At 42.8% G+C, this 25,799-nt stretch overlaps 1 protein-coding gene across 3 annotated transcripts in view; it reads right to left on the bottom strand.

The window, feature by feature from the left end:
• DNAI1 (dynein axonemal intermediate chain 1) overlaps window positions 1-25,799 on the bottom strand; it is a 176,684-nt gene that overhangs the window by 79,088 nt on the left and 71,797 nt on the right. For all 3 annotated transcript variants that reach the window (XM_074932950.1, XM_074932951.1, XM_074932953.1), the window contains one exon: window positions 10,608-10,855. In XM_074932950.1, the coding sequence (XP_074789051.1) occupies window positions 10,608-10,855 (248 nt within the window). The remainder of the gene's footprint in view (window positions 1-10,607; window positions 10,856-25,799) is intronic.

The following is a 25,799-nucleotide window of genomic DNA, read 5'->3' as shown; positions in this document are numbered from 1 at the left end:
TAGGATCGGGACTCAAAGTTAACTTGACAAACTGGAGACATAGCCCAAAAACGATAAAGTGAATTGTGATAAAGTGCAGAGGGACACAGATGGGAAGAAAAAAGCATGTAAACATCTAGAAATTAGGGAATTTCTGGCTAAGTGACAGTAGTGCAGAAGAGGATCAGAGGCTGGGGCAGGAATCAGCAAAGTGATACTGCTGGAGGGGTGGGGCAATTATAGAAATCCTTTCCACATGCATTAAGAGGTGTGTACTATGTAAGACATAGTAGGTAATGATGACTCCAGTCTGTCAGTACTGGTGAAAACAGATAGCCTGCTCAGTCTCATTTTGAAGAAAGCACTTCAGGAATGATAACATGTCTGTGATGGCATGATGGGAAGAAGAGGACACTCTCAAGGCCTCTGCCAGTTCTCATTTTTGTGATTCACAAACAGTTCCCCAGTTCCAGAAAGTAAGGTTCAGTCTGATTTTAAATTCAGTTTCACCTCTCACAAATTTATTGCATGTCATGTTCAAACCACACTGTGACTGCTTCATTTGCTGCAATAGATGAGACTGCTTTGTACAGCAGACAAGTCTTTTGAGTGTGAGTAAAAGCTGATGGAGAGATATAAAAGCTACTTTGATTTACATATATATAAAAACTTTAAAATAAAATCATTGCAAATTGTTCCTATCTTAAAATCTGGGTTTTCTTTTAAATGCAAATGTTTCATCTATGACAGTAATCTGCAGATAAGGGAGCTGCTAAGCAAAGGCAGGTTCTCAATGCTATTTTGTTCTTTGTAGAAAAATTTGTTGACATTTTGCTGTAAAATCATGCAACAAGACAGAATGGATCAGTTCAAAGTGCTTAGGAAGTTAACTTACCCCCATGACAGGAGCCATTAAAAAAATAAGGTCTGCAAGGACCAACTCTTCCTAAAGGTGAACCAGTAATATTTAGATCTTGGCTGTACTGTTTGCATTGGAGAGGAAATGGTTTAGACAGGGGATGAATGTCAAAATGTGCAAAAATTCCAATGTCTTCTGGTCAGTTTGGGCTTCCTTCATATCTCTTACAACTTTAATGAGTAGCTCTGACCTAAGGTACTCCCTGCCAATCCATTTGAAGCAGAAGTAGAGATTTTCTTAGATGTCTCCTGATTTTAACTACTGTCTTTTTGTGTAACACAGCTTTCCTGATAATAAACATGCCAGTTAGGAGGTTCAGGGTGGCTGAGAGGCTTGGTAACAGTATATAGGTACTGAAATGAAGGGAGTTGCTTCATCTACAAAGAAGTTAGGCAGCATCCAAGCCAGCCAGCTTGGCAGGACCATATCTCACCAAGAAAGGATGCGGAATGCAGAAGGAAGAACTGTTTGGTATGATAACCAAAAACATTTCAAAACACCCTGGAACAGAAGACACTGCACAGTAATGCTTGGGTGCTCCTGGAGCAGCCCTCGACTGCAGGCCATCAGTCACCTGTGTCATGGTCATGAGGCTCGTTGATGGCTTTATTCATGGATACCAACAAATACCGGGCTCATCCTGCTACAGACAATAGAAGGAACTTCCCATCTAAAAAATTTACAAATGCATTCTCTCATTCTAGAAGCATATGGCTACTTGCAAGCTTTACTACAAGCATTAGTGGGGTTTTCTCCTCCAAAGTCCTTGAAAGCTTCCTGATTGACATGGGAAAATAAATGTGTTCAGCAGCAACAAGGACACACTGTAAAATAAACTCCCATGTAATATTTAGCCCCATAAACACTCCTTTTCTGAAAATCACTTCTCTCCCACAGCTAGATCAAGTGACCTCCACTTTGGTGGTACCTTCCTGGGACTCACAGCCCCAGGCACCATCTCTTGAGCACCGATGAATTCAAGGGTGCAAGATCACGAGACAGGAGCAAAGAATCATCCCACCGCATCAGTGTGTTCACACACCCAGAAATCTGGGGTGCACAAAAAGGGTAGCAAAACATCTCCTACCAAAGAGCACATTTGGCAATACTGGGAGGACTCAGCAGTGAGCTGAGCAGAGAGCATCACCATGGGAGCATCACTGATGCAGGGCAAAGGCCCAGCCTGGGGCTTGTGCATCACTCATGCTTCAGAGACTCAGATTTATCTGGAGGAAGCAGAGCTCAGTTATAAATAGCACTGGATAAGGCTGGTCCTACTTTCAGTTTGTTTTCTTCCTGCTGGGATTCGGATGCTCTGCTTTGTACGGCCTTTCACCAGGAATCAGCTTGCTTATTCCCCTCACAGCACCTCCCACTGTATTTATCAGGCTGGTATGTTAACAGTTGCAGAGTGAGGAACCAGACATTAGACTCTTACCTGATTGTCCCGCCAGTGGCAGTGTTCCCATGTCAGACATAGCGTGCAGCTGAGTGATGGGTGCCAGAGGCCAGTGAAGCTCAGGGGTATTTAACCAATTGCAATTCACAGGTCTTGGTTTCGATTCTGACTGTGCTCATTGAGCAAGATTTCCAATTTACAGACAAAATATGAAGTTCTGCACTCTCTGTGCAGGGAAAGCAGACACACAGGGCAGGCAGGCTCACATCCAAATCCCCAAGCTGTCTGGCTGCTAAATCAGAGACAGCATATGCAATGTGCCTGACAGAAGGTTCCCATCATCACAGGATCGAGCGGGCTTGCAGCAGGGATGGGGAGAAATGGCCCCAAGGCCTGCCGGGTGCTGAGGGTCCCAGATACTGCACTGAGCAGTGCAGCTCACCATGGCACCAGGGATGGGAGAAGGGTGGAGCCATGGCCAGCCCTGGCTCCTCACATCTTGTTATATATCTGTGTGACCTTGCTTGCACCACCCCTGCCCAGCTTGCCTCTATCTCTGCCCTTATTGCTCTCTGATCTCTGTTTCGTCCTCTGTTGTTTCACAGGCTGCATCAGTGCCATTAAGACCTATCCAGTCCATATGCTTTCTACACCTATTTTGAAGATCCAGCAACCAGCAGCCACATTTTGTAGACCAGCAAAGAAATAAATTTTTTCCCACTAAGATTCAGCATAGTTTCCTGATTGCTATTAAATATTTAGTTAACTTTTGTGACTGCTGTAAAGTCACAAAGATCCAAGCAACCAAACAAATGCATTACAGCTTCTCTGCCCTTTTAAACCTCAGGCAAACATTTTCCAACATCCCAAGCCCTTCAGGGACTCTTAAATTTTATAAGTGAAGTTTTCTCCACAAAGTATCACCAGTACAATTAAAAGCTAAGAAAATTACTTATACTTCGCTTGCAGACACCAGAAAAGAAATAAACAACCTGAAAACCCACGATAAGATGGTTTGGATCTTAAGTAAAAGGAAGAGGAAGGACAAGAACAATACAGCATCAGAAGAGAAAGTACTTAGCAAGCAGCAGTGAGAGCAGAAGGCAGAAAGTAAGTTCAGCATCTGTATGAAGTATAGCGGGAAAAGCAGCATCAAAGCAGAAAAAGCTCCTTTTCAGACAAACGTTACATGATCTGCAAGGGATGCTTTGCAAGAGAATTCCTAACCCACAAGAATTCATACCCAAAGCACAATTTAAAAATAACCACTACAGAAACTGAATCTCAAGAAGGTGCATTCTGATACCATGTCAAAACATACAACATCAAAAGTAAAAGATCAGGGATTGTGTTCATTATTGTCAAAGACACTTAGGAAGAAGCATCTGGACACTTACCTTGTCTAACATTAATCTAGCTCAAAAATTGTCCAAAATGTTTTGAACAAGGTACAAACATGCTGCAAAAGATTTTGTCCAGGATTTCTGCCACAGCAGTGTCTTGCACTTTCTGCCACTTCCACCATGTCTAGATGAGCCCAAAGCTTCTGGATAAATTTCTGTGGCTCAGCAGAGGCTTTCCAAAAAATGGCGAAATTTGACTCTGTGGGAATCAGGATCTCCTCCAGCAGGGCTGTGACTCTGCAGCGAGCTCTCCCAGAAATCAAGGACAAACAGAAAGCTGTCGATCTTGACCCCGCTTTCCACAGCAAGCATATGGCAACCATTCTCAAGCACAGCCCTTCCTGCCACGCTTCCTTCCAGGAGAGGACAAGAGAGCAAACACACGACGGATGTTTGTAGGCCACTAAATGCCTCACCTGGTTTTGACTGGGATAGAGTTAACTTTTCTTCTTAGCAGCTAAATGGTGCTGTGTTTTGGATTCAGTACAGGATTTGGTATGAGAAGAATGCTGATAATACAGTGATGTTTACAGTTGTTGCTAAGAGATCAAGGTCCTTCCAACTCCCCCTGTCCTGCCCGTGTGCAGGTGCACAAGAAGCTGGGAGGGAGCACGGCCAGAGCACTGGACCCAGACTGGCCAATGGAATATTCTCTATCATGTAGCCTCTTGCTCAGTATAGAGATGAGGGTTGGCCAGGAAGGAGGGCGTTCTCTCACCTCTGGGATTGCGCTTTTGGGATCTTTTTTCTTTTCAGGATCGCTAGCTGGGAACAGTCTGGGTATCAGCTGGAGTGTAGTGAGCAATCATGTTGTACATTACCCATTTGTATTGTCTATTATTGTTATTGTTTAATTTTATTACAGTTATTAAACTGTTTTTACCTCAACCTATGAGCCTCCCTAAGTGAGCAGCTGCATGGTGTTTGGGTGCTGGCCGGGCTTAAATCATGACATGGTGCTGCAGCAAGGAGGGCAGTGTCAGGTCCTCAACAGTCCAGTGCAACTGCTGATGATGCAACAGCCTGATACTGGACACAGAGTTCAGTGTAGGCAGCAGGACTGCAGCTAAGGATTGCTTCAGCCAGGAAGCCTCTGACAGACTATGGTCTCTGGACCCCAGAGGCACCCTGGCTGGGCCATGGATGTCCTTTCCACTCCTCTGTAGTTCTGGGCCTGTGCTGAATGACTGAGGTGACCTTTCTGGTGAGGATACAGGGGCATCCTTTACTCCTGAGATATCAGGAGTTAATTAGACTTTTTGCTCTGTTTGCACTGGGCCAAGTATGCAAAGCAGGGTTGGTAGCAAGAAAAAAGTAGTAGAAAGCTGGGGCTGGCTAGAGAGGAACGTCCTCTGTGCAGACATTGCACTGACCTAGTATGAGAGACGCAGTTTGCTTGCATTACTCTAGAGATTTTGTGCTAAATTAAACCACCAGGTTTCTGCTCTATTACTCCTTCAGGCTACATTCTCCCACATGCCAGCTTGCATCTTGATGCTCCTCATCCTTTTCTCAGGTCCCTCCTCCTTGGTTTCAGGCTTCTGCTCCCCTTCTTTATTCTCCAGATTTCGGTTTCTCCTCTGGAGTTATCTCCTAGCAGTACCCTTACAGAGTTGAATGAGGTTTTTTCACTGAACTACCCCCAGTAAACACCTATTTTATGCTCCTTAGCAGTGAAGGCAACAGGGAGAGCATTGAGTCTGATCTAAGACAGCTGATCTTTATTCTGACCTTGATAGCAACCTTCAGTCTTTTTCTTTTATTTCCTTTGCATCAAGCTCTTTGTTTGCCTGAAGCCAAAGGAACAAAATATTATGTGAAGCAGTAACATCTCAGAGGCAACGCAAGCTGCAAAATCTGTTTGTCTGACTGCAGATGACAGATTTAGGAGACTGCCCGTCATCAGAAGCGAAACAATGTTCTGGTATGACAGTGGATTAAGAATAAAATGCTTTTTTTTTTTTTTTTCTCCTAAGTATAGCAAATACAATCAGCTTCCTGGAAAGGCTTTTTTTTTTTTTTTTTTTTTTTTTTTGTGGATCTGTGCCCAGCAGCACGGAGTGGGATGGAGAACAGCAGGTCATGCTGACTTTAAAGTGATTCTGTAACTGAACTCATTTACTTCCATCAGCAAAACAAGACCTCAGTGCATCTGAGGTAGCTTCATGAACTGCGCAGATTCAATGTAGACTTATTTAAGAACTTAGATTAGAACACAAAACACAGAGATGGAGAAGAGATCACACAATTACAGGACAAACTCCAGTGAGCAATTCTCAGGTGTGTTTTATCTGGTTTACATTTGAGATGGAACTGCCACAAGTTCTACTGGGAAACTATTCTGCGAGCTGACACTCCCCTTAGTTTCATTTTGCAGTTTGCAGACTATTACCATCGTGCCTTGTCCTTTTTGTCCCAAGCACAAGCATCACATTTAACCTGAATGGCATTTGGTGAAGAACTAGCAAGCAGTGGCCAGCCCTTTCTCCTCCCATGCATGAATATAAGGCAGAAAATAATTCTTTCAGGATGCCATCTGAAGCTCCATGGTATCAGCTTCCCAGGGAGGGCAGATCAGCTTCAGTAAATTAACAATGAACCAAGCTGCTTTTCTAACCAATGATCTCTCCATAGTAATTCTAAATCACACTGAGCCCATGGGCAAACCTACCACAGCTGAGATTTGCTCTAAGCACAGCCAAAAGAAATGTTCCCTTTGCAGATCTTAGGGTCAACACTCTGCAGTGGGAATTTAGTCAGTAATTCTGATAGTGAGCAAGTTAAAAAAAAAATATTTCCAAGACTCTACAGCAGTATTGGCTCTGTACCAGACCCAGCAGCAAGCAGAAATAACGTCCTTTTGGTTTGATGTGAAAGCGAACTAGAAGCACACAGTGGAAACAAATCTGTTGAATAAGATGTGTTTTAGAAGGGAGATTGAACAGCAGAAACAAACGTTGACACAGCAGATAGTTTCAGTTATCAATCCCTGTTTCTGAACTGCTCCAGCTTCCAAACACTTCAAACCTAAGATATTTAGTATATCCCAGTGATGAAAGGTAAGAAAAAAGCACTCTTCTCAGCTGTAAACAAACCCTAATATTTTTTAAAAAGAAGGAAGAAAGTAAGAACAAAGCTCAAAGGCTGGCAAAGGTAGAGGCTCTGTGCTGAGAGCTCCTCCCCAGAGGAAACTGCTCATCTGGGCTGATACAGAGAAATGATTACTTGTTTTGAGATTTATTTACTTATTTACTTATAGAAAACTGCTTAGAAACTTATTTACTTACTTATAGCAAGTTATAGTATTACTTATAGTATTTTTAATATTGCTGAGAATCCTGCATGCCCAGACTGTTCTGTGGAATTTTACCAAGGACTACTGTGTTCATCAAAACAAAGCAGTTCACTGTGAAAATCTACCAAGAACTATAATGTTCAGCAAAATATTATGGTTTTGTCCTTGGGGAACAGGTGTGCTCTAACCAGTTGGGTCTTGATAACGAGTAAAGATAGCCATATACGGATGGTAGAAGTTCTGTTGGTTCTCTTAGATAAGATAGAAGGAGTAAACCAGCTGAAAAACACTCTTGTTATTCAAGAAATTGGCCAAGAGAATCTGCACATGCTCTGGGGAAAAGACAAGGTGAGAAAGACTACGAGCCTTCCTCCCAAAGACCCCTGAAGACGCCCACCAGGAGGCAATGTGCAGGTGCAAAGAGAACATAAACTGCTGACACCATTCTTTCTAACTAACCCAGCCCTACTCATGCATATGTATGTTTGTGTTATGTAATCCAATGAATATGGATATCCACACTCTGTGAGTTTTTGGTAAAATGTGCGGTGGGTGTGCAAGCTTTGTGGAGAGATCCCCTTGCACCCCGGCTGGAGTAAACATACCTGCTTTATAACTCTATTCGAGTTGTAGAGTCTTTTTCTGCAAATCAGGGCTCTGGTGCCAAAGTCTAGTCCAGTTATCCCACTTTGGCCACCCCCATTAACATCCAGAGCCAAGCCATGGGATTGAGACATTGACTCAGATACCCTGTCCACGGACTTGCTGTCTAAGAGTACTCAGTGCTGGAGACGATGGCAGTGTGACAATTTTGCTGACTATTTGGAGCATTATTTTTATTGAAGTGGCGTTAGCTTAACCCCACATAGGCTTTTACCCAGCAGAACACGACAGGTTTGACACAGTTTCCCAGGATCTGACTCCTTTTAAGCTGATGATCACAGCCAAAGGCAGAGACCTAAATTCACTGACCTGGGAGACCATTTCTAGTTCTATGTTCCTGTTAGACCTAAGGTTTCTGTGGTGTATTAGCCTCATTGCACTGCACATATATACATTCACATGTCTATGTGATGGCTTTGGATGTTAACCAATTGTTAATAAGGAATTAGACATGTATAATATAAAATGAGGCAGAATTTTCCATTAGTTAGTGTAGTAGCACTTATGGCATGGAAGACAATTGTCAAATCTATAAGAAGACATTGCTAAGCCCTTTAAAAATACGAGGAATGGTATCAGGCAGATCAACGTGTTCTTAGGTAACAGAATTAGAAAATTTATATGATTCCATTTTTCTCTTAAAAATGGGCTATGTTACATCAGCTTTGTTTTATGCAAACTTACTGAAATATTACTAAGTCACTGAAGATGAAATGCCACAAGAAAAGAGCTGTCAGCCTGCTTTACTCACTTCCCATTTTGCTTCCATTGTGAAAGAGCTGTATTGTTTCAAAAGGAAGGAGCCAGGCAGTCCAGAGAACAAAGGCTCCTAATTGTTCGGGAGAACTTTGTTACTTTTCTAATTGATCTTCAAAGCCATGGGCTTGCAGTCTCTACAGAAGTGAGGACTGCACCGGGTGGTCTAGACAAAGACCAGGCTTCAGACTAGTTGAGTGTTGGCAGGGGAGAATAGAGTGTCTTTGAACTAAATACAAGAAAAAAGGCATCACTTTCTAGAATCATTTAATGCCGAATGAGGAATAACAATCCAATGTCTCAACCTAACAGGTAGTGCTTCATGCCCCTTTTCCTCCCACCAAATGCAGAGAAAATATTTTCTAAACCTTTCAGCTGATATTGACAAATGCCTACAGTTTAGATCTTTCCAACCTCTTCTGATTGCTGTACAATCACCTTATTACTTGCTCACTAGTTTCATAGCAAGTCAAAAACTGTAAAGTTCACTAAAAATATTGGTACTTAATAGCAGAAGAAAACTAAGAATAATGATTCTCAGAACTCAACCTTTGGAAATAAAACAAGCAGGAACTAGAGTCCACTCATACCTACATCTATCCATATCTATGAGGTAGTTTCTCCCCTTTTTAGTGCTATCTCTCTAGAGTACATAATGATTTTTTTCACCTCTGAGCCACATTGAGGCTAAGTGGCACACACAAACTTACCTCTAAAAACCTCTTACAGACTGCTTCTACTGCTCAACATACCTGCTTCTGGTCCGTAGGGATGAGGTCACTAATAACACGCTTTAAGCACACCCTGTCCTTCCCAATATCATCTGGGGCACAAATGATCTGGGATTTGGGGGTCTATAGTGTGCAGTAACAACTGTTGACCTCCTGTAGCATGCTTCAGCAAGGCTATGAAAAGCTGCAGATAGGACTTACTATTTTGTCAGGCTTTTTTACTGGAAGCCTAAATGGCAGTGGGAAAAGCTTGGAGGGGGGTGTGGGTGTGTGTGTGTGTGCACGCCTGACACATTGTGTTGTGATAACAACCCATGGCTGGTGTACCATGTTAACCTGTAAGAAGAACTGAAAATGTTTGCTAGAGAAAAAGCTTTGGACAGACAATCAGCGAATATAAAATTCAGGTCTCCTCTAAAATGTTACATTTGCATAACCTCTCTGTTTGTAGCAAGCACCAGTCTTGCTCTTGGCATATTCCACATTCATCTGCAGTCTCATCAGGATCCCTTGATTTCTTGGACTTTTATTGGAAGATGCAATAACAAGGAGCCATGGCTGGGGGACAATCCATGCATGGCATGTGCCAAAGTACAAGGAACATTGACAGTGTGCCTACACGTATGACTGTATTAGGCAGCCTAAATCAGGTATCAGCAATAGTTAACAGCAGCAACACACAAGGCCCAGGCTAGCAAACCAAATACACACCCCTGAACCTCAACAGAGTCATACAGACCCTGTTGAAATATGTGCTGCCACACTGTTAACTGCGATACATGAAATCAGAAGGGCATATACCTTGCAGCACTCCAATCTTAACTCATATTACATTGTAGATATAACTATAAAGTTAGCTGGATATAGCAACATATTCACCCCAGTCCTTCACAATATCATCCATCTGGTGACTCTCTGTGACAGATGCCAGAGTGGCATTACTTTAAAAACATTACCCGTACATCACAATTTTTAATTCACTAGAATACCTCAAGACCAACTACAAGGTAGTGTGTCTTGAATCCCAGTGGCAGCTAATTCCACAGGCAGCTGCCCCTGGGTTTATTGCACGCAACGGAGCCCTCTTTTAGGGCTGACATATGAGTTTCACTCACTGCTCATCACTTGCTGCCCTGTGATTTTCTATTTGGAACATAAATAGCATTGTATGCTGGCATATAGAGAGGAGATCAGTTCCTCCCCAAACAGAAGCCACTTATAAAAATGAAAACAAAGGATAAATAATTGTTCATAGCAAATTTTGCTTACATGTCGAGGACCAAGGATTCATACAATTGCTTTGCCTTTCTGTGTATTTCAAAGTTAGCTTGAAATACAACTTCATAATCAATTGCTAACACATGTATTAAGCCAACACATTTTCCTACACAGCACTTTTCCTGCTGCGCCCAAACTCAGCCCAATTAAAAGCCCAGTTAGAGGAAAGAAAAAGGACCCTTACCTGCCACACTGGCTCTGTGTGCTTTCCTGAATTAGCACTGCTCTTGTAACTGGGCTGGGAGGTTGCCTTCTTCAGGTTGTAGATGGCCACATTGCCATCATAGAAGCCCACTGCCACAAGGTAGGGGTGGTCGTTATTGAAGTCCAAGCACATGATGCCACTCTCGCTGCTGAAGACATACTCTGGGAAGGAGGGGTTCTTCAAGGTGTAAAGCAGGAGCATGCCCTGGCCCTGCTTCAAGAAGTCATCTAAACATGGAGAAGCTTTGCTGTTAAATCAGTTTCCAAGATCCTCTACTATTGAGACTTACAATCAGAAGGCACTAACCTATGCCTAAAACCTACCTGAATACTGTCATGTGGGAATGACATCACAGGACCAAATTGTCATGTTGACATGCCTACATCCAATAACAATTGGGAACAATATTCCCTCAATTGATATGTCATCCCCAGGACATGGGAACAATGTGCTTATGCAGAAAAACTACTGGTTTGACATTTTTTTTCTAGGAGAGAGACAGAATTGTCTAGGTTGGAAAAGACCTTGAAGATTATCCAGTCCAACCATTAACCTCACACTGGCAGTTCCCAGCTACACCAGATACCTCAGTTCTATGTCGACTCTACTTTTAAAAACCTCCAGGGATGGGGACTCCACCACTTCCCTGGGCAGCCCATTCCAACACATAACAACCCATTCTGTAAAGAAATGCTTCCTAATATCCAGTCTAAACCTTCCCTGACACAATCTGAGGCCATTCCCTCTTGTCTTATCGCTTCTTACTTGGTTAGAGACTCATCCCCAGCTCTCTGCACCCTCCTTTCAGGGAGCTGTAGAGGGTGATGAGGTCTCCCCTCAGCCTCCTCTTCTCCAGACTAAACCCCCCCAGATCCCTCAGACGCTCCTTGTACGACCTGTGCTCCAGACCCTGCACCAGCTCCGTTGTTCTTCTCTGGACATGCTCAAGTCATTCAGTGTCCTTTTTGGGGTGTGGGGCCCAAAACTGAACACAGGAATCGAGGGGCGGCCTCACCAGTGCCGAGTACAGGGCTCAGATCCCTTCCCTGTCCCTGCTGGCCACACCAGTGCTGACACAAGCCAGGATGCCATTGGCCTTCTTGGCCCCCTGGGCACACTGCTGGCTCCTGTTCAGCCGGCTGTCAATCACCCCCCAGGTCCCTCTCTGACCGGCAGCTCTCCAGCCACTCCTCCCCAAGCCTGTAGCCCTGCTGGGGGTTGTTGTGGCCCAAGGGCAGCCCCCGGCATTTGGCCTCAGTGAAACTCCCCCAGTTGGGCTCAGCCCATGGCTCCAGCCTGTCCAGGTCTCTCTGCAGAGCCTCCCTACCCTCGAGCAGATCAACACTCCCACCCAGCTGGGTGTCATCTGCAAACTGACTGAGGGTGCCCTCGATCCCCTCGTCTGGATCATCAATAAAGATGTTAAACAGGAGTGTCCCCAACACCCAGCCCTGGGGGACACCACTCGTGAGTGGCCACAAACTGGATTTAACTCCGTTCACCACAACCCTCTGGGCCCGGCCATCCAGGCAGTTTTTTACCCAGCAAAGCCTGTGCCCGTCCAAGCCATGAGCAGCCAGTTTCTCCAGGAGAATTCTGGGGGAAATGGTGTCAAAGGCCTTACTAAAGTCAAGGTAGACAACATCCACAGCCTTTCCCTCATCCAATGAGCAGGTCACCCTGTCGTAGAAGGAGATCAGGTTTGTCAGGCTGGACCTGCCTTTCATAACCCCATGCTGACGGCCTGATCCCCTGGTTGTCCATTATATGGCTTTTAATGGCACTCGAGATGACCTGCTCCATGACCTTCCCTGGCACCAGGGTCAGACTGACAGGTCTGTAGTTTCCTGGATCATCCTTTCTGCCTTTCTTGTAGATGGGTATCACATTTGCTACCCTCCTGCCTTGAGAAGCCATGGAAGAAAAGTGCAGAGCCAAAAAGAACCTAGTGAACACTTCTTTCTTTGGGCTAGGATTTCACTAACTTTGCAGACATGCATGCTGAACCAAGAATAGCAGCATTCCAATTTCTGTGTTGAGAGTATTTGATATTATAGTCTCCACTGCTTCTTCAAAAAGAAGCATTTCATTGAAGTATCTGTAAAGCATCGTATCCACTGCCATTACACATAACTGTACAATGCACGAGTCACTACAGCTTTATTTTCTGCTTATGTCCAACATTTCCTCCTTGCTTGGCACAGAAGCTCTTTTTTTGCCAAGACTTCCCATTTTCTTTTCTATTTAGTTTCACCTTTCCTTTGCGCTGCCTGAAATTAGCTCTCACAATTCTCAATAGGACCATCTTTCTTTTGTGTTTTTTTATCATGTCCTGACTGTCTCTTCAGTTCTTAGGTTTTTTGCTCATCTGAAAAACAATTTTCAAATTCTTTTAAAGGGAAAGAAAAGCTGTTGATGTAGATAAGCTCTCCAGAAGCAAAGAAGGAGCTTTCCTAATCTACGAAAACAATGCTTTCTCTGAGAGTATCCCAGCCATCTCTCCAAGTGCTTTCTCTTACTGTCAAATGCCCTCAGGCACACAATATATGGGAAACAAATTTACTGTTTTCTGTGCTTCAAGTACCCACTGTATGTTCTATTTCCAGAACAGTCATATTTTGAAAGTGCTTCCTACCTTTCTTAACATTTTGACCAGCCTGCAGCATAAAGACCTACTAAATGTGTACCCCAGTGATAACATTAACTTCAGAGAACTCTCCTTGGCAGCAAGCTGATCCCAAATCAGCATGCAGGTACAGACGTTGCTTACCTCAAATTTATCAGGGCCACATAGAGAACATTAAAAGAACTGCTAAAAAGAAATTCACACATCAACAAAACTATTACTGCTGCTTTGTATTTGGATTGTGGAAATATTCTATTTTCACAGGTCTCTCTGTACATTTGGGCTAGGCAGATGAAATGGCTTTCTTATTTTGCAGAAAGGTGAGATTTCTGTACTGGTATTACTTTAAACATATCTGAACACAAATAATATTTCTAATGTATGTTTTTGGAAGAGGGGAAGCTTATTCCTAGAATTCTAGCTGAAAAGGTAGTGAATTTGCTTTCTCCACCAGAAATCTGCCCTGTCCTTTGAATTCACAGAATTGCTTTTGTTCTTAGCCAAGTAATGTCATTGAACAGTGTCGTGGTTTAGACCTGTCTGGCAGCCAAACACCACACAGCCACTTGCTCACCTCCTTCCTGGGAGATGGGGGAAAGAATTGGAGGGGTAAAGGTAGGGCGGTCATTGGGTGAGACAAAACCAGTTTAATACTTGAAATAAAACAATAACAATAATAGAAAGTAGAAACAGGTAATGCACAATGCAACTGCTCATCACCCACCAACTCATAACTAGCATCTTCCTGGCTAGCGAACCTGAAAAAAAAACAAGATCCCAATACCACAGTCTCAGAAGTGAGAGAATCCCCGCTGTTCCTGACTGCCCCTTCTCTGTATACCGAGCACGATGTTACATGATATGGAATATTCCATTGGCCAGTCTGGGTCCGGTGCTCTGGCCGTGCTCCCTCCCAGCTTCTTGTGCACCTGCACACGGGCAGGACAGGGGGAGTTGGAAGGACCTTGATCTCTTAGCAACAACTGTAAACATCACTGTATTATCAGCATTCTTCTCATACCAAATCCCATACTGATTCCAAAACACAGCACCATTCTAGCTACTAAGAAGAAAAATTAACTCTATTCCAGACAAAACCAGTACAAACCGGTATTGAGGTCCAGCCATGATAAGGATTAATTCCTCCTCTCTTCAGGAGCAAAAACACTTGGGAAGGCTGTGGAAATGACCTACCAGGAGTGACTCACAGCAGAATGGACTATGAAATCAAATTGGTTAGACAGCCTTTGAGTTTAACCTTTTCATACTCTTATTTCTCCTGGAGTGTGCTGAAGAGCCAGGCTTATTTGCAAAAAGTCTGAGGTGCACATTCATTTTTTTATCTGTTGGCACTGTGCTGAGGGGCCTCAGACATTTGCACAGACAATGGAGGAGACACCCCTTCAGCAGGTAGCTCAGCCACCAGAGACCTGAATTGGGTTTTACAGGTGCTTCTCTCTCTGCTGATCCGGCATTGACATAGGCCAGCCACATTTCTTGATTATAGATGATGGAGCAGGCCTTTATTGGGTAGAATAACTCAGCAGATTCAGAAAGTCCACCTGGGTGTTAGCCTTGCAGGGCAAGAGTAAGGTCTTGGGAAGCTCTGGCACAGTGAAACGCAGGGTTCCATTTGCGGATTAAGACACCCAAATGGAGGTCTGTTTGGCTGGCTGGCTGTGTGCTCTGAGTCTAAGATCCTGCTATCAACAGAGATCAATCAATCCACTTCACTGAATGTAGAAAACTCACCTTAAAGAAGATCCCTATATTAGGTCTGCTGATTTACTCTCTGGGCTCCACTGACTGTAATGGCCAGCCCCCAACTGACTGTTAAACTCATCTTAATCCAAGAGCTAAATCCTATTCATTGTCCCCTTTACTTTGTGAAATATCACGGCTGTGGGTTAAATAACAGATGTGTGAATGCTGCATGTAAGTCTGGATAATATGATTGCTAAAGTACAGCCTATTTCTGATAAAAGGCAAAGTGATGAGAGTAATCCACAATTAACACTGAAGTATGGCACATAAATCCTAGTAAAACAATAACCTTCTGAGAATAGGCATATAAATCTATTTCAGTGAAGGGTGAGTTCTCACCCAGGGTACTAAACTGTGACATACCAACATGTTCTTTAACAAATGAAAAAAAAAAAAAAAGGGGGGGGGGGTGTGTGTGTATTTCACTAGCAGCAATATTCAGTGTTCCAGAATGGCAGGGACAACACATACACAAAGCAGCCTATCTGTGGTTTATCTTTGAAGCATGGCCTTTTCAAGAGAACGGTTTGTGTTTTTAAGCAAAAACTAGTAGACCACTGCAATGTGCCCTAAATCCTGTGTAGCTGGTCCCTCAGGATGCAGGTAGCTCACTGAAACAATGCTAGAAGACCACAGAGCAAAGCAGAGGGTGCAGAGCCAAGAGCTGACAGTGGCTACACCACTGCTGGAGGTAAAGGCAGTAGCTTCAGGTCTGAGACAGCTGCTCTGCACTGCATGGATGCACTGGCATGCACTGGAAGAGCAGAGAGTATCTGCCCCATGCAGACCCACAAAGTGCAGACCAGCTCTTTTCCTGAGATAGGAGGGCTGGAGACACTGGAGATAGCAGACTATTATTCTAACAATCAGTGCCAGCAGGATTAGTTCTTCTATTTTACAGGAGGACACAAGGCAGCACAGCAAGAAGGTGAGAGTGAACAGACTTGCTGTAATGAAGAAGACTTGCACGTCATGAGGATCCTCAGTGTTCAACTGAGCAGAGGTTAAATTTCAGACCCTGACACATAACAAGTGCATGTGGGAAGAGAAGTTTTGCTAATTAAATTGCAAATAGTATGATTACTGGTCTCAACCTGGAGAACTGAGCTTCCAAACAACACATACAATCAGGCTAGGTTTTGAACAAACTATTACCACTGTCGAAAATATTAATCTGCATTTGCATTTAAAGGTGGACAGATTCAGTCCAAACCCTTTTCAGAAAAATACTGATTTAGTGGGAGCAAAGTGCCTCAGAATATCATTGCAATATCACCAAATACTTCATGCAAAACCAAAATCTGAGAAACATCTAAATCTTTCATTCTGATGCTTACTAAGTGTCTGTTTTAACAGATTTTTTCATTTTTATTTTTTCTTAGCTGAATTTAAAAGCAGCAAATGTTCAATATCAGATCAAAATATTTTGTTTGCTGGACAGATTTTTTTTTTTTTTTCTTCTTTCCCTCTTGGGTCACCAAAAAACCCCCGAAACACATGTTTTTTCTCCATTTCCTCCATAATGCTTACTGGTTGAACCAGTATGCTCAATGGAACAGTATCCTCAAGTTAGCAACTATGATGCTTGGGGTAAATCCTGCATTCACATAGTAAACCTCAGTGTGGAGACCCTCCGTGGTCACGAGTCAAAGTAGGTATTTTTGCTATACAAGAAGCCAGTGCTACAGTTTCTTGTGTAATAAACTGGCAAATTACCTTCCTTTTGGAGGATTTAAAACCCCAAACACTGCACCTTACATCTTAGATCCTGTGATACATTGACAGATGTCTCACTGATACGGCTCAGACCAAGAAATCACCATGCTAAAAGGAAACACTGCTGCTTTAAAAATGTCCTTTCTCCTCCAAGAGCACATCTGAAAAAACAAGCAAGATGGAGAAACATGGCTGTGAACAGCTGCTTGTCTCCAAGCATCATAGTTGCACGAGCACATCTACTCTCCTTTCCTAGGTATGACCACACTTTGATGAGCTTGCTGGCTGAGGCTCTATAATTTAGGCTTGGATTTCCAAGAAACCAACAGAAGGGGCTGATGTGCTTTACACTCAGTTAGGTGATCTCCTCTGGGGAGAAGAGATCAGTTTCAAAGACAAAAAATTTGGTATCCAAAGAAATGGCTCAGCTGTTTACATGCATTTCAGATATTTAAAGTGTAGAGGACAAAAAAGGTTACCTGCAGGCCAGCAAATTTCTCCAAGCAAATTATTATTCTCCAGCACAGGCTAAGATTCTGAGCACAGGCTAAGATTCTGAGCACAGGCTAAGAATTTGCCTGTGCTACAGCCTGCATGGCATAGACAGATGACTGAGCAAGTCACAAATTAATGAATTCTCAACACTTTTTTTTTTTTTTTCTATCAGTGAGCAAAACCTGTGCAGCAGGGCACTGAGCACGGGCTAATCTAACCTGCTGTGAAACATGCTGGGTGAGCTTTCACTGCTTCAGCAAGTCTCCTCTGGCTTATTTAAATAGCTCTGCCAACTCCACGCTTTGCTGCGGTCACAGAATGGGTGTGCTGTAAGAAAGGAAATGGCTGGCACTTCAAGCTTAGCTGTATGCCAATAGTTCAGAAAAACCAGGAAAGAACAAATCTTTCCAAGAAGCTCAGAGAATTCGGGCATGTGCTGAATGTGTTTTCAAAGGCTCTTGAGGAGTAACAATAATAACTGGAAGTTTTATAGCACTTCAGAGTGCTTTAAGCCTGTTATCTGCAGCACTCCTTTTTACAGCCAAGGGAATGAGAAAGGGCTGTTGAGAGGACTGCCAAAGACACTACAGCAAGCTGGAAGAACAGGGAGCAGAACAGAGTCTTTACAGGACTCTGCTCAAGGAGGCCCTGTCCCAGGATTCCTGAGAAATTTAAACTGGGATCACTGGTGCCTATTTTGTTCCTTTTCCCTGAAATTCACAGAAGTATTCACGGATACCAATGTGCTGATACAAGCCCTGGTCACTATGGATCTGGCTGTGAACCATGCTGTGGGCAGGGGAAAGACTAACATTGAACTTTCAAAGCAGTCCCTTCCCAGAAAAGAAAATGTTTTGAGAATTCATTACTTTATAGCTCAAGGCCAGAAAGCCTTGCCTCCACGGCTCACAAATGTTACTGGTATATCCTGTTTTGAGCCTGATAACTTGTTTTTGGCTAGTATGTGCGTACTTCATTTGAAAATCTCAAAAGACAGAGAAGCCACTGTTTCATTTTGCAGATTGTTTCAATGTTTAATCGCGCTGAATGATTAAAAAGCTGCGCCTAATTCTTTGTTCGACTTCTCTGGCTTCCCACTCTTAATTCTTACAATGGCTATCTTGATTGGATGAAAGACTTCTTTCATATCTGGTGCTTTCTCTTCATTAATATACTTTAAAACTGAATGCTAGTCACCTTTCAGCATACTTTTGATAACCTTCACAGCCTGAACTCAAAATCCCATTTATTTTCACCCAGCCCTGCACAGAGAGGCCTGCTCAGCAAAAAGCTGTGAGCCGACGTGAGCTTTGCCACACAAGTCAAAGGCACTGCCTTCACAGCTGCAAAGAGAAAGCAGCTTCTTAACAGCTGTGGAGAAGAGTATAATATTAAGAAACTTTCCACAGATATGTGGAGGACATCACATGGCTAGGACATGTGCTGTGGCCAGACAAAATTCACTTGCAGTCCAAATTTCAACTGGATATTGCCCTCTCTCCACCATTAGGGCACCTTCTCCAACTCGAATCAGCTTGAGGCTCTTTACTGAACTATCTACAGTTTTTCTGCATGCTTTGAAAAATGTTGGCTCCAGAACCAAACATAATATTCCAGTATCAGTCTCACTAATGCTTAAATCATATGTCTCCTGCCACTCAGGACTCCTTGTCCGCACTCCAGGATCATGTTCACCCTCCTTGACAAGATATCACACTGGGAACTTAAATTTATTGCTTGTCCACAAAAGCCTCTTTTTTTTTCCTTTTTTTTAGAGTTGCTGCCTTCCAAAACACAGCACTCCTTGTTTAGAGAGGTATAATGTTATATTTGGCTGCATTAAAATGCATTCTTTGGTTTGAATAATTTCAGCTCACCACAAGATTAATCACTCTGTAAGACAGCCCTGTTCCCAGCTTGATTTACAACTCCACCTGCCTCTTCATCAGTCACACATTTCATCTGCTGTGAGTCTATATTTCCATCCAGAGGACCAATGAAAACAATGCCTCGCTCCGGGGCCACCATGGATCCTGACAGCACCCCCTCTGAGACACTGTTTCAGATGATAACTCCACCAGCATTTTATTTTCTGACATTTGTCAGTGAAAGTTGAACCCCCCTGTTGAGACCACCTGTGCCAGGCTGAACTCAGTGAGCATGGGCACTTCCACCCCAGGGAAATACCTACCCTCAGGTTAGCGGTGTTGGCACTCCAACAAAGATCTGCAAGCTCTGTGCAAGCCCATCAGTGCAGTGGAGGCAAATAGTAAATAATTATGGAGGCAAATAGTAAATAATTTTGGTTTATGCTGATTCAGATGTTTGAATGTCAAATTTAACATTCTGCTTGACACCTTTCATCTGCTGCTAGACTAATTCCCGGTACTCCTGATCAAGTTCATGTTATTAGCTGGGGCTCTGTTTAGGAAGCACAGAACTTGCAGTTTGGATAGGGGAGGGAAAAAACCAGAATTACTAGGTCTTTTGAACACTTTAGGAAAGATGAAATTGACAGGTGACAAGGCAAGCTGTAATTTATGCATGTCCTAAGGCCGTGTCGCAGTCCTAATAACTGCTGTGGGCTCTGAACATGTCAGAGGCAAGACACATGTCTCTGAAGCATGGATGGATAGATACAAACTGCCTTTAAGAAAACAAGCTGTCAGGTATGTTTGCATCTTACTCTAAAATACAGTCTGGCAAAGTAATACAAGAGAGACCACAGTCAACTGGGCCAACAAAACCAAAAGATTTAGGAAATGCCTGGAAAAATGTGCTGTTTGTCAGTGCATGCAAGAGCAGAGGATCAGAAGCAGACAAGAACAGGGGAGAAGAGGATGAAAAGATGTAGCACCTTCCTGGAAAAAGCAGGAGGATCTGGCTTGAAGCTCAGCTCTCCCCTGGTTCACATAAAGGCAAGCAGGTGAGCACTGCAAGAGAAGGAATGTGTGACTGGGCCGTGTTTGCAATGCTGTAGGTAAAACCAGAGTTGTCTCATTCTGATCAGGCAGGGTTTTGCCTGATAGATCTAGCAGGCACTACAATTTTTTAAAAAAATTTCTTCTTTAAATAAGATATTCAAAAGGGCTTGGGTTTACAATGTAAATAGTAACTGTGCAACTGGCTGTATGTTATGAATGCTAACTTACACTCTGAAGATACTCAAATAAAAAGGGGAGAGTCCATATCTTTATCTTGTATGATAAAGGTACAAGACTAGCAACAGGGAGATTTGTATTCCAGACCCTGCTGTGCCAAGACCAGCTACTGTGGTCTTAGTCCTTTCTTCTCCATACTTCTTAGAGCACTTCTGAGGATACGCATCACGGATGAGGGAGGAAAAGGGTGACTGATGGGGGCTATAAAAGTTCTGTATATCAATAATGTAAAAAGCAACAGTCCTGTTGTTTTCAGGAATGTATTTATGTTTGACCCTCAGACAGACAGACTAACAATCACACATAACTCACTCTCATAGCTCCTCAGAAACCGGGGAGCAACAGGGAGATTTGTATTCCAAACCCTGCTGTGCCAATACCAGCTACTGTGGTCTTAGTCCTTTCTTCTCCATACTTCTTGCAGCACTTCTAAGGATACACATCAAAGATGAAGGAGGAAGAGGGTGACAGAAAGGGGCTATAAAAGTTTCGCATATCAATAATATCAAAAGCAACGCTCCTGTTGTTTTCAGGAATGCATTTATGTTTTGAACCTCAGCTAGACAAACATTCTCACATAACTTGCTCCCATAGCCCCTCAGAAACCAGGGAGCAGAGGACACTTCCCAGCTCCAACACCCAGGAGGAAGCACTTGCCTTTGCAGAGCATTCTGGAGTTGGGAAGCTGCACAAGTGCTAATCCTACAGACACATCTGAGAGAAGTTGGCAGCACCAGCTGAACGCTTACTCCTGCCTTTCTTGTTTTGGATGGTTTAAGCTGCAGTCTTGATAGTGGTTTGCCATTTAATACCTGAGGCTCTGTTTCCTCTATCCCTGTTCTAAAAACTGGCATACTTGATAGCATTTGCAACCAACTAAATATTTAAGAGTGCCATCAAGTGGCTAAGTGGGGGGCTTCCAGGAGGCACACATGGTTTAGAAATCCCCAGGATCATGCCACAAATGGACATCTACAAATGTGCTGTCTTTGGATAATCACACAAGCCTGCTGTTACTGGAAACAAGCCAGGCTGCCAGCATCTCAGTATTCCTGACCTGAAGAGGTCTGAGGGCACTGCACACACTGCAGGAGATGCTTATGTATTCCATAATTAAAGGACAGGAATGTTAGAGTTTTATGATGGTGCTGCAGCTTCTTGAAAGCAGATACCTGATGAGATGGACATGTACAGCCCAGACTGTGGAGGAAGCAATTAGAAATGATACTGCAGCTCAGAGAACTTTTTTGAAGGTGTTTGGCAGAAGACCCAGATTTGATTGGGGAACAAAGAAGAAGCAGAGTTATTACACACAGGCCAACCTGCAGTCAGTTTTGCACAGGCACGTACTTTGGTAACAGTGAATATTAAGAGCTGCCATTACAGCTCTGACACTTGTCCCTATCTCATTTGCAGCAGTGGTTAACATCAAATGTTTAGGGAAGTGTATAAAAACAGGGCATAAACCCAGTGATATTTCATGTAGAATACTGTCTATGTCCCTACTAATTTGTGGTTAAGTACCTCCCAGGTCCCTAATGGTCCTCTTCCTGTTCCCCTGTGCATCCAGCTACTGATCATGAAATCTGGACAGTATCTTTCAGCATTCCTCTTTGTATAAGGTTGGAATATAAACCAGATATTCAGTTCTTCTCACAGTAATTTTTTTTAGTCTTGCTTTTATTTTTAGTACATAAAATACTGTGCATCTTGAACAGATATGTGAAGCATATGATTGGTGGTTAGTACAAGTGGTTTTTAAGAGCTACTAAAAGTAGATTTTAGGGGAAAACTATTGCTTTTCTAAAAAAACTTAATGAAAACAGAACTTTTATATTTGTTAGTCTCAAAGAAAGCCAATTCACAATGTATAAGACAACAAAGCAATAACTTTCAGTCCTTTGATCAGATAACAAAGGCAGGGGGAAGAAAGGGAGTTATGGCAAGAAGAGAGAGGATCCTTCAGAGTGAAATTCCAAACAGCAGCTAGCTGTTACAAGGGAATGAAACTGGTCCAAAAGGCTGATATAAAGCACCAAGTATCTATGCAAACCATGGGCCAAATTTTGGCTCACATTTAGATATGATGGATAGAGGACAAAAAAAATAAATAAATCACAAAATCACAGAATAGCTGAGGTTCGAAGGCACCTCTGGAGATCATCTAGTCCAATCCCTCCTGCTTAAAGGAGGGTCATCTAGAGCATGATGCCGAACACTTGCTGAGTCAGATTTTTAATATCTTCAAGGAGATATCTCTATGGAGATACTGTTACATTGCTTGACCACCTGTTGGGATTCAAGAAGACTTTCTGCGAGAGAATGGACAGGCGAGTAATCCTGTGTGAGAACAAGACTGATAAGAGCCTCAGCCTGAGCAAGAATGGGATAAGGACATAACCCTGAATGAGGGGGGAGAAACGATGGGACAAACAACCCCTGGAAGGGGTTGGGACGGAAGAGGAAGTTCCACAAGGCAGGAAGCCTGGCAAGGCTGATGTGGCACTTTTTATCCAATCATACAAAGGTTTAAAGCGCGGGCTAAGTTAACTGTCCAATCTTGAGGACTTGTACTGCATGTTACTCACGTGTGTGGGAGAACATTATAAAAGGGCTTACTTAGTTGTAATAAACGGGCATTGCTTGATCACATTGGTCATGTGCGTGCTCAGCTCTCCTGCAACCACACTCACAGTAAGTAAGTTCTATCTTATGTTTAAGGCTCATTTGGATGAAATGTTGGGAGATATGGTGTAGGGGAAAACTTGTAGAGTAGGGCTGATGGTTGGACATGATAATCCTAAGGGTCTTTTCCAACCTGAAAAAAAGACTCCAACAACAAAACAAAACAAAAAACAACCAAACTTCCAGCTTTCTCCCGTGATAGCCAACTTCATATACTCTCAGCTCTAGGAAGCCAACCACTACCTAAACCAAACCAGACTACAAGTCTGGTCAACACCATGGATTTGCTGTGGGAGTTAAAGAGTTTAGCTCCCCGTTACCTCCTGTCCCCACCAGCCAGGCTGCTGCTGGGCAGTCTGGCTTCCCTCCAGCATCTCTGCAGCAGAGGGAGAAGCCTGGGACTGCAGAGCATCTAGAAAGTATGTGCTGTTCCAGAGTGTCACTCTCCTGTCCTGTGTGAGCCAAGGTGGGGGAAGAGAGTGCACCTGGGCACCTCCCCTCTACATGAAGGGGTTGCATCTGGGCCCTGGGCAAGACAGAGCTAAACTGCCTGGGAAACTGAACACAGCAAAACACTCAGATGCTTCAGAGAGAAAATACCATGTTACAATGTGAAAAACAGCTCCCAGTCCTTTGCTGGGCTGATCCTGTTCTGAGCATAGACTTACAGCTTGGACACAAAGATATGGTCATACAACACCAAGGGTGCCCAGGATGGCTCAGCCAAACATCTCCAAACTTCAAAATCCTTGGCATCCACAACCTAGCATGCACAGTATCAGCATCTTGAAAATCTACTGTGCTGGCTTCTCTTTTAACAACTCACCAAACAATAAAAAAGCTGATACAACTGTTCCTCTATGAAGATCTCTTACACAGTGCGCTTCATCAAGCACCATTTGACGGGAGGAGCTGAAGAATGCAAGTGAACCCCATCCAGCTCTCTTACACCTGGAGGAATCTCATGAGAGTAACTCGGGCCTTAATGAGTTGGCAATAGCTCTTGGAGCAATACCTGCTACCTGTTTTTTATGGCAGGTGAGACTCTTTCCAACAGCCGTCAGTTGCCAGAATTTAGCAATGATCTAAATCTAGTGTGATAATGTTGAAAAATTAAGGATGCTTTGATTAATCAGTCCTACACACAGCTCTTCACACAGGAAAGTTGTATTCTCCTTATCTTATAGCCAGAAAAATAGAAGTGTAGAGGAGTTGCTGAAGACACAACTCAAAGCTAGTTACATGATTCGCTAGGTTCCTCACTGATACAGAGATTTAAGCATACCTGAATAATTTTTTCCTGCTTTCTCTAGCTGACTTCATCCCAAAATATCCTAATACTCACTTTTATCTTCTCTCACATATATTACAGTAAAATGATATCCTTGAGAAAAAAACATGCAGCACTCAGAATAATTTAAAAAAACAAACAAAAAACAAACAAAAAAATCCCACCACAAAACAGTTTTTTATACTGTTATGGTGTTGGAAGTTTCTAAAAACTGAAAATTTGGTCTGCACTTATTCTTCAATGGCCAGAATTTTTAAAGTATTCTAGACAGAGTCTTAACCTGAAGTGGCCTATAATATGAGTCAGTGGAAGTTAGCATCCAGATATTCCTGAGTATATTCTGACAGTTTGTCAGCCTAGCAAATATTACCAAGCATGAAGGGGAGAATTGAAAACTATGAGTTCCCGAAGTGGGAGAAAAATGTTATATTGAAGAATATTTTGTTTTGCAGCAGCAAGAAACCAAAGGTAAGCTAAGAAGAGTTTGGACATCTCACAAGTTCAAACTCTAATGAAAACATTAAATTAGATAGATTTCCTTCAGCTTTTTACTGATCTGCTCTGTTGAAAAATGATCCTCACTCATCTTCAGAACAAAAGACAGAAGAGAAAAGTCTTTGAAGAAAAAGTCTTTAATGGGGCTTTATACAATTTCTTTGTACCATTCTGCCTTAGGAATAATGACACGCTATCTAACTTCAGGAGCTTACAAAGTAACTATGTATCGCTAGAATTAATGATGGAATGAGCCCAACACAGATTTATAAATTCTAAGGCCAAAGGAGATCGTTGTGATGAATAAATCCTGTATTTGTTCCTATGCTTAATTACCTCCATCATTAAAAATTCAATTTATTTCCAGCTTTCTGAGATCTCTAGATTCTACTTCCAGTTGCTAGATTCTGTCCTAGATGAAAAAGTAAGATGAAAGAGTTCTGTTCTGCAAGATATATCCTTCCTTTCCCTCTAAGTAACTAACAGACAGTAATCAAATCACTACTTAAAACTTCTCTTTAATAAGCTAAGTTGAGCTGTTAAGTATTTCATTGTAAGGCAGTTTCCAAACATAAGTCATGCTGTGGCTTGTCTCTGAACCTTTTTCAATTTTAACATCCTTTTTGAAGACTGAACTTTTAATAGCTGGATACAACATTCCAGTAAAGGACTCACCAGCATCATACACAGAAGTATGACATCTCCTCCCTTCTGCTACTCTCTATTATGTGAATACATACAGCACGCCATGTCAGGCCTCATAAGACAAACTTCTGCAACTGCTCTTCCAGATTTAGCTAGAAATTTTCTTTCTTTGAGTGTCAGTGAAGATAGGACAATATTTTCAAGTCCAGATTCATGACTGACACAAAACAATCTCACTGTGGACTGCTGCTAAAATGCTGATCTCTCTTTCCCTCTGCTGTTTTTTTTCCCTC

Source organism: Athene noctua, chromosome Z, assembly GCF_965140245.1.
Source record: "Athene noctua chromosome Z, bAthNoc1.hap1.1, whole genome shotgun sequence".
Lineage (NCBI taxonomy): Eukaryota > Metazoa > Chordata > Aves > Strigiformes > Strigidae > Athene > Athene noctua.
The sequence above is the reverse complement of the archived record's forward strand: the minus strand, read 5'-3'. Positions and strand labels throughout refer to the sequence as shown.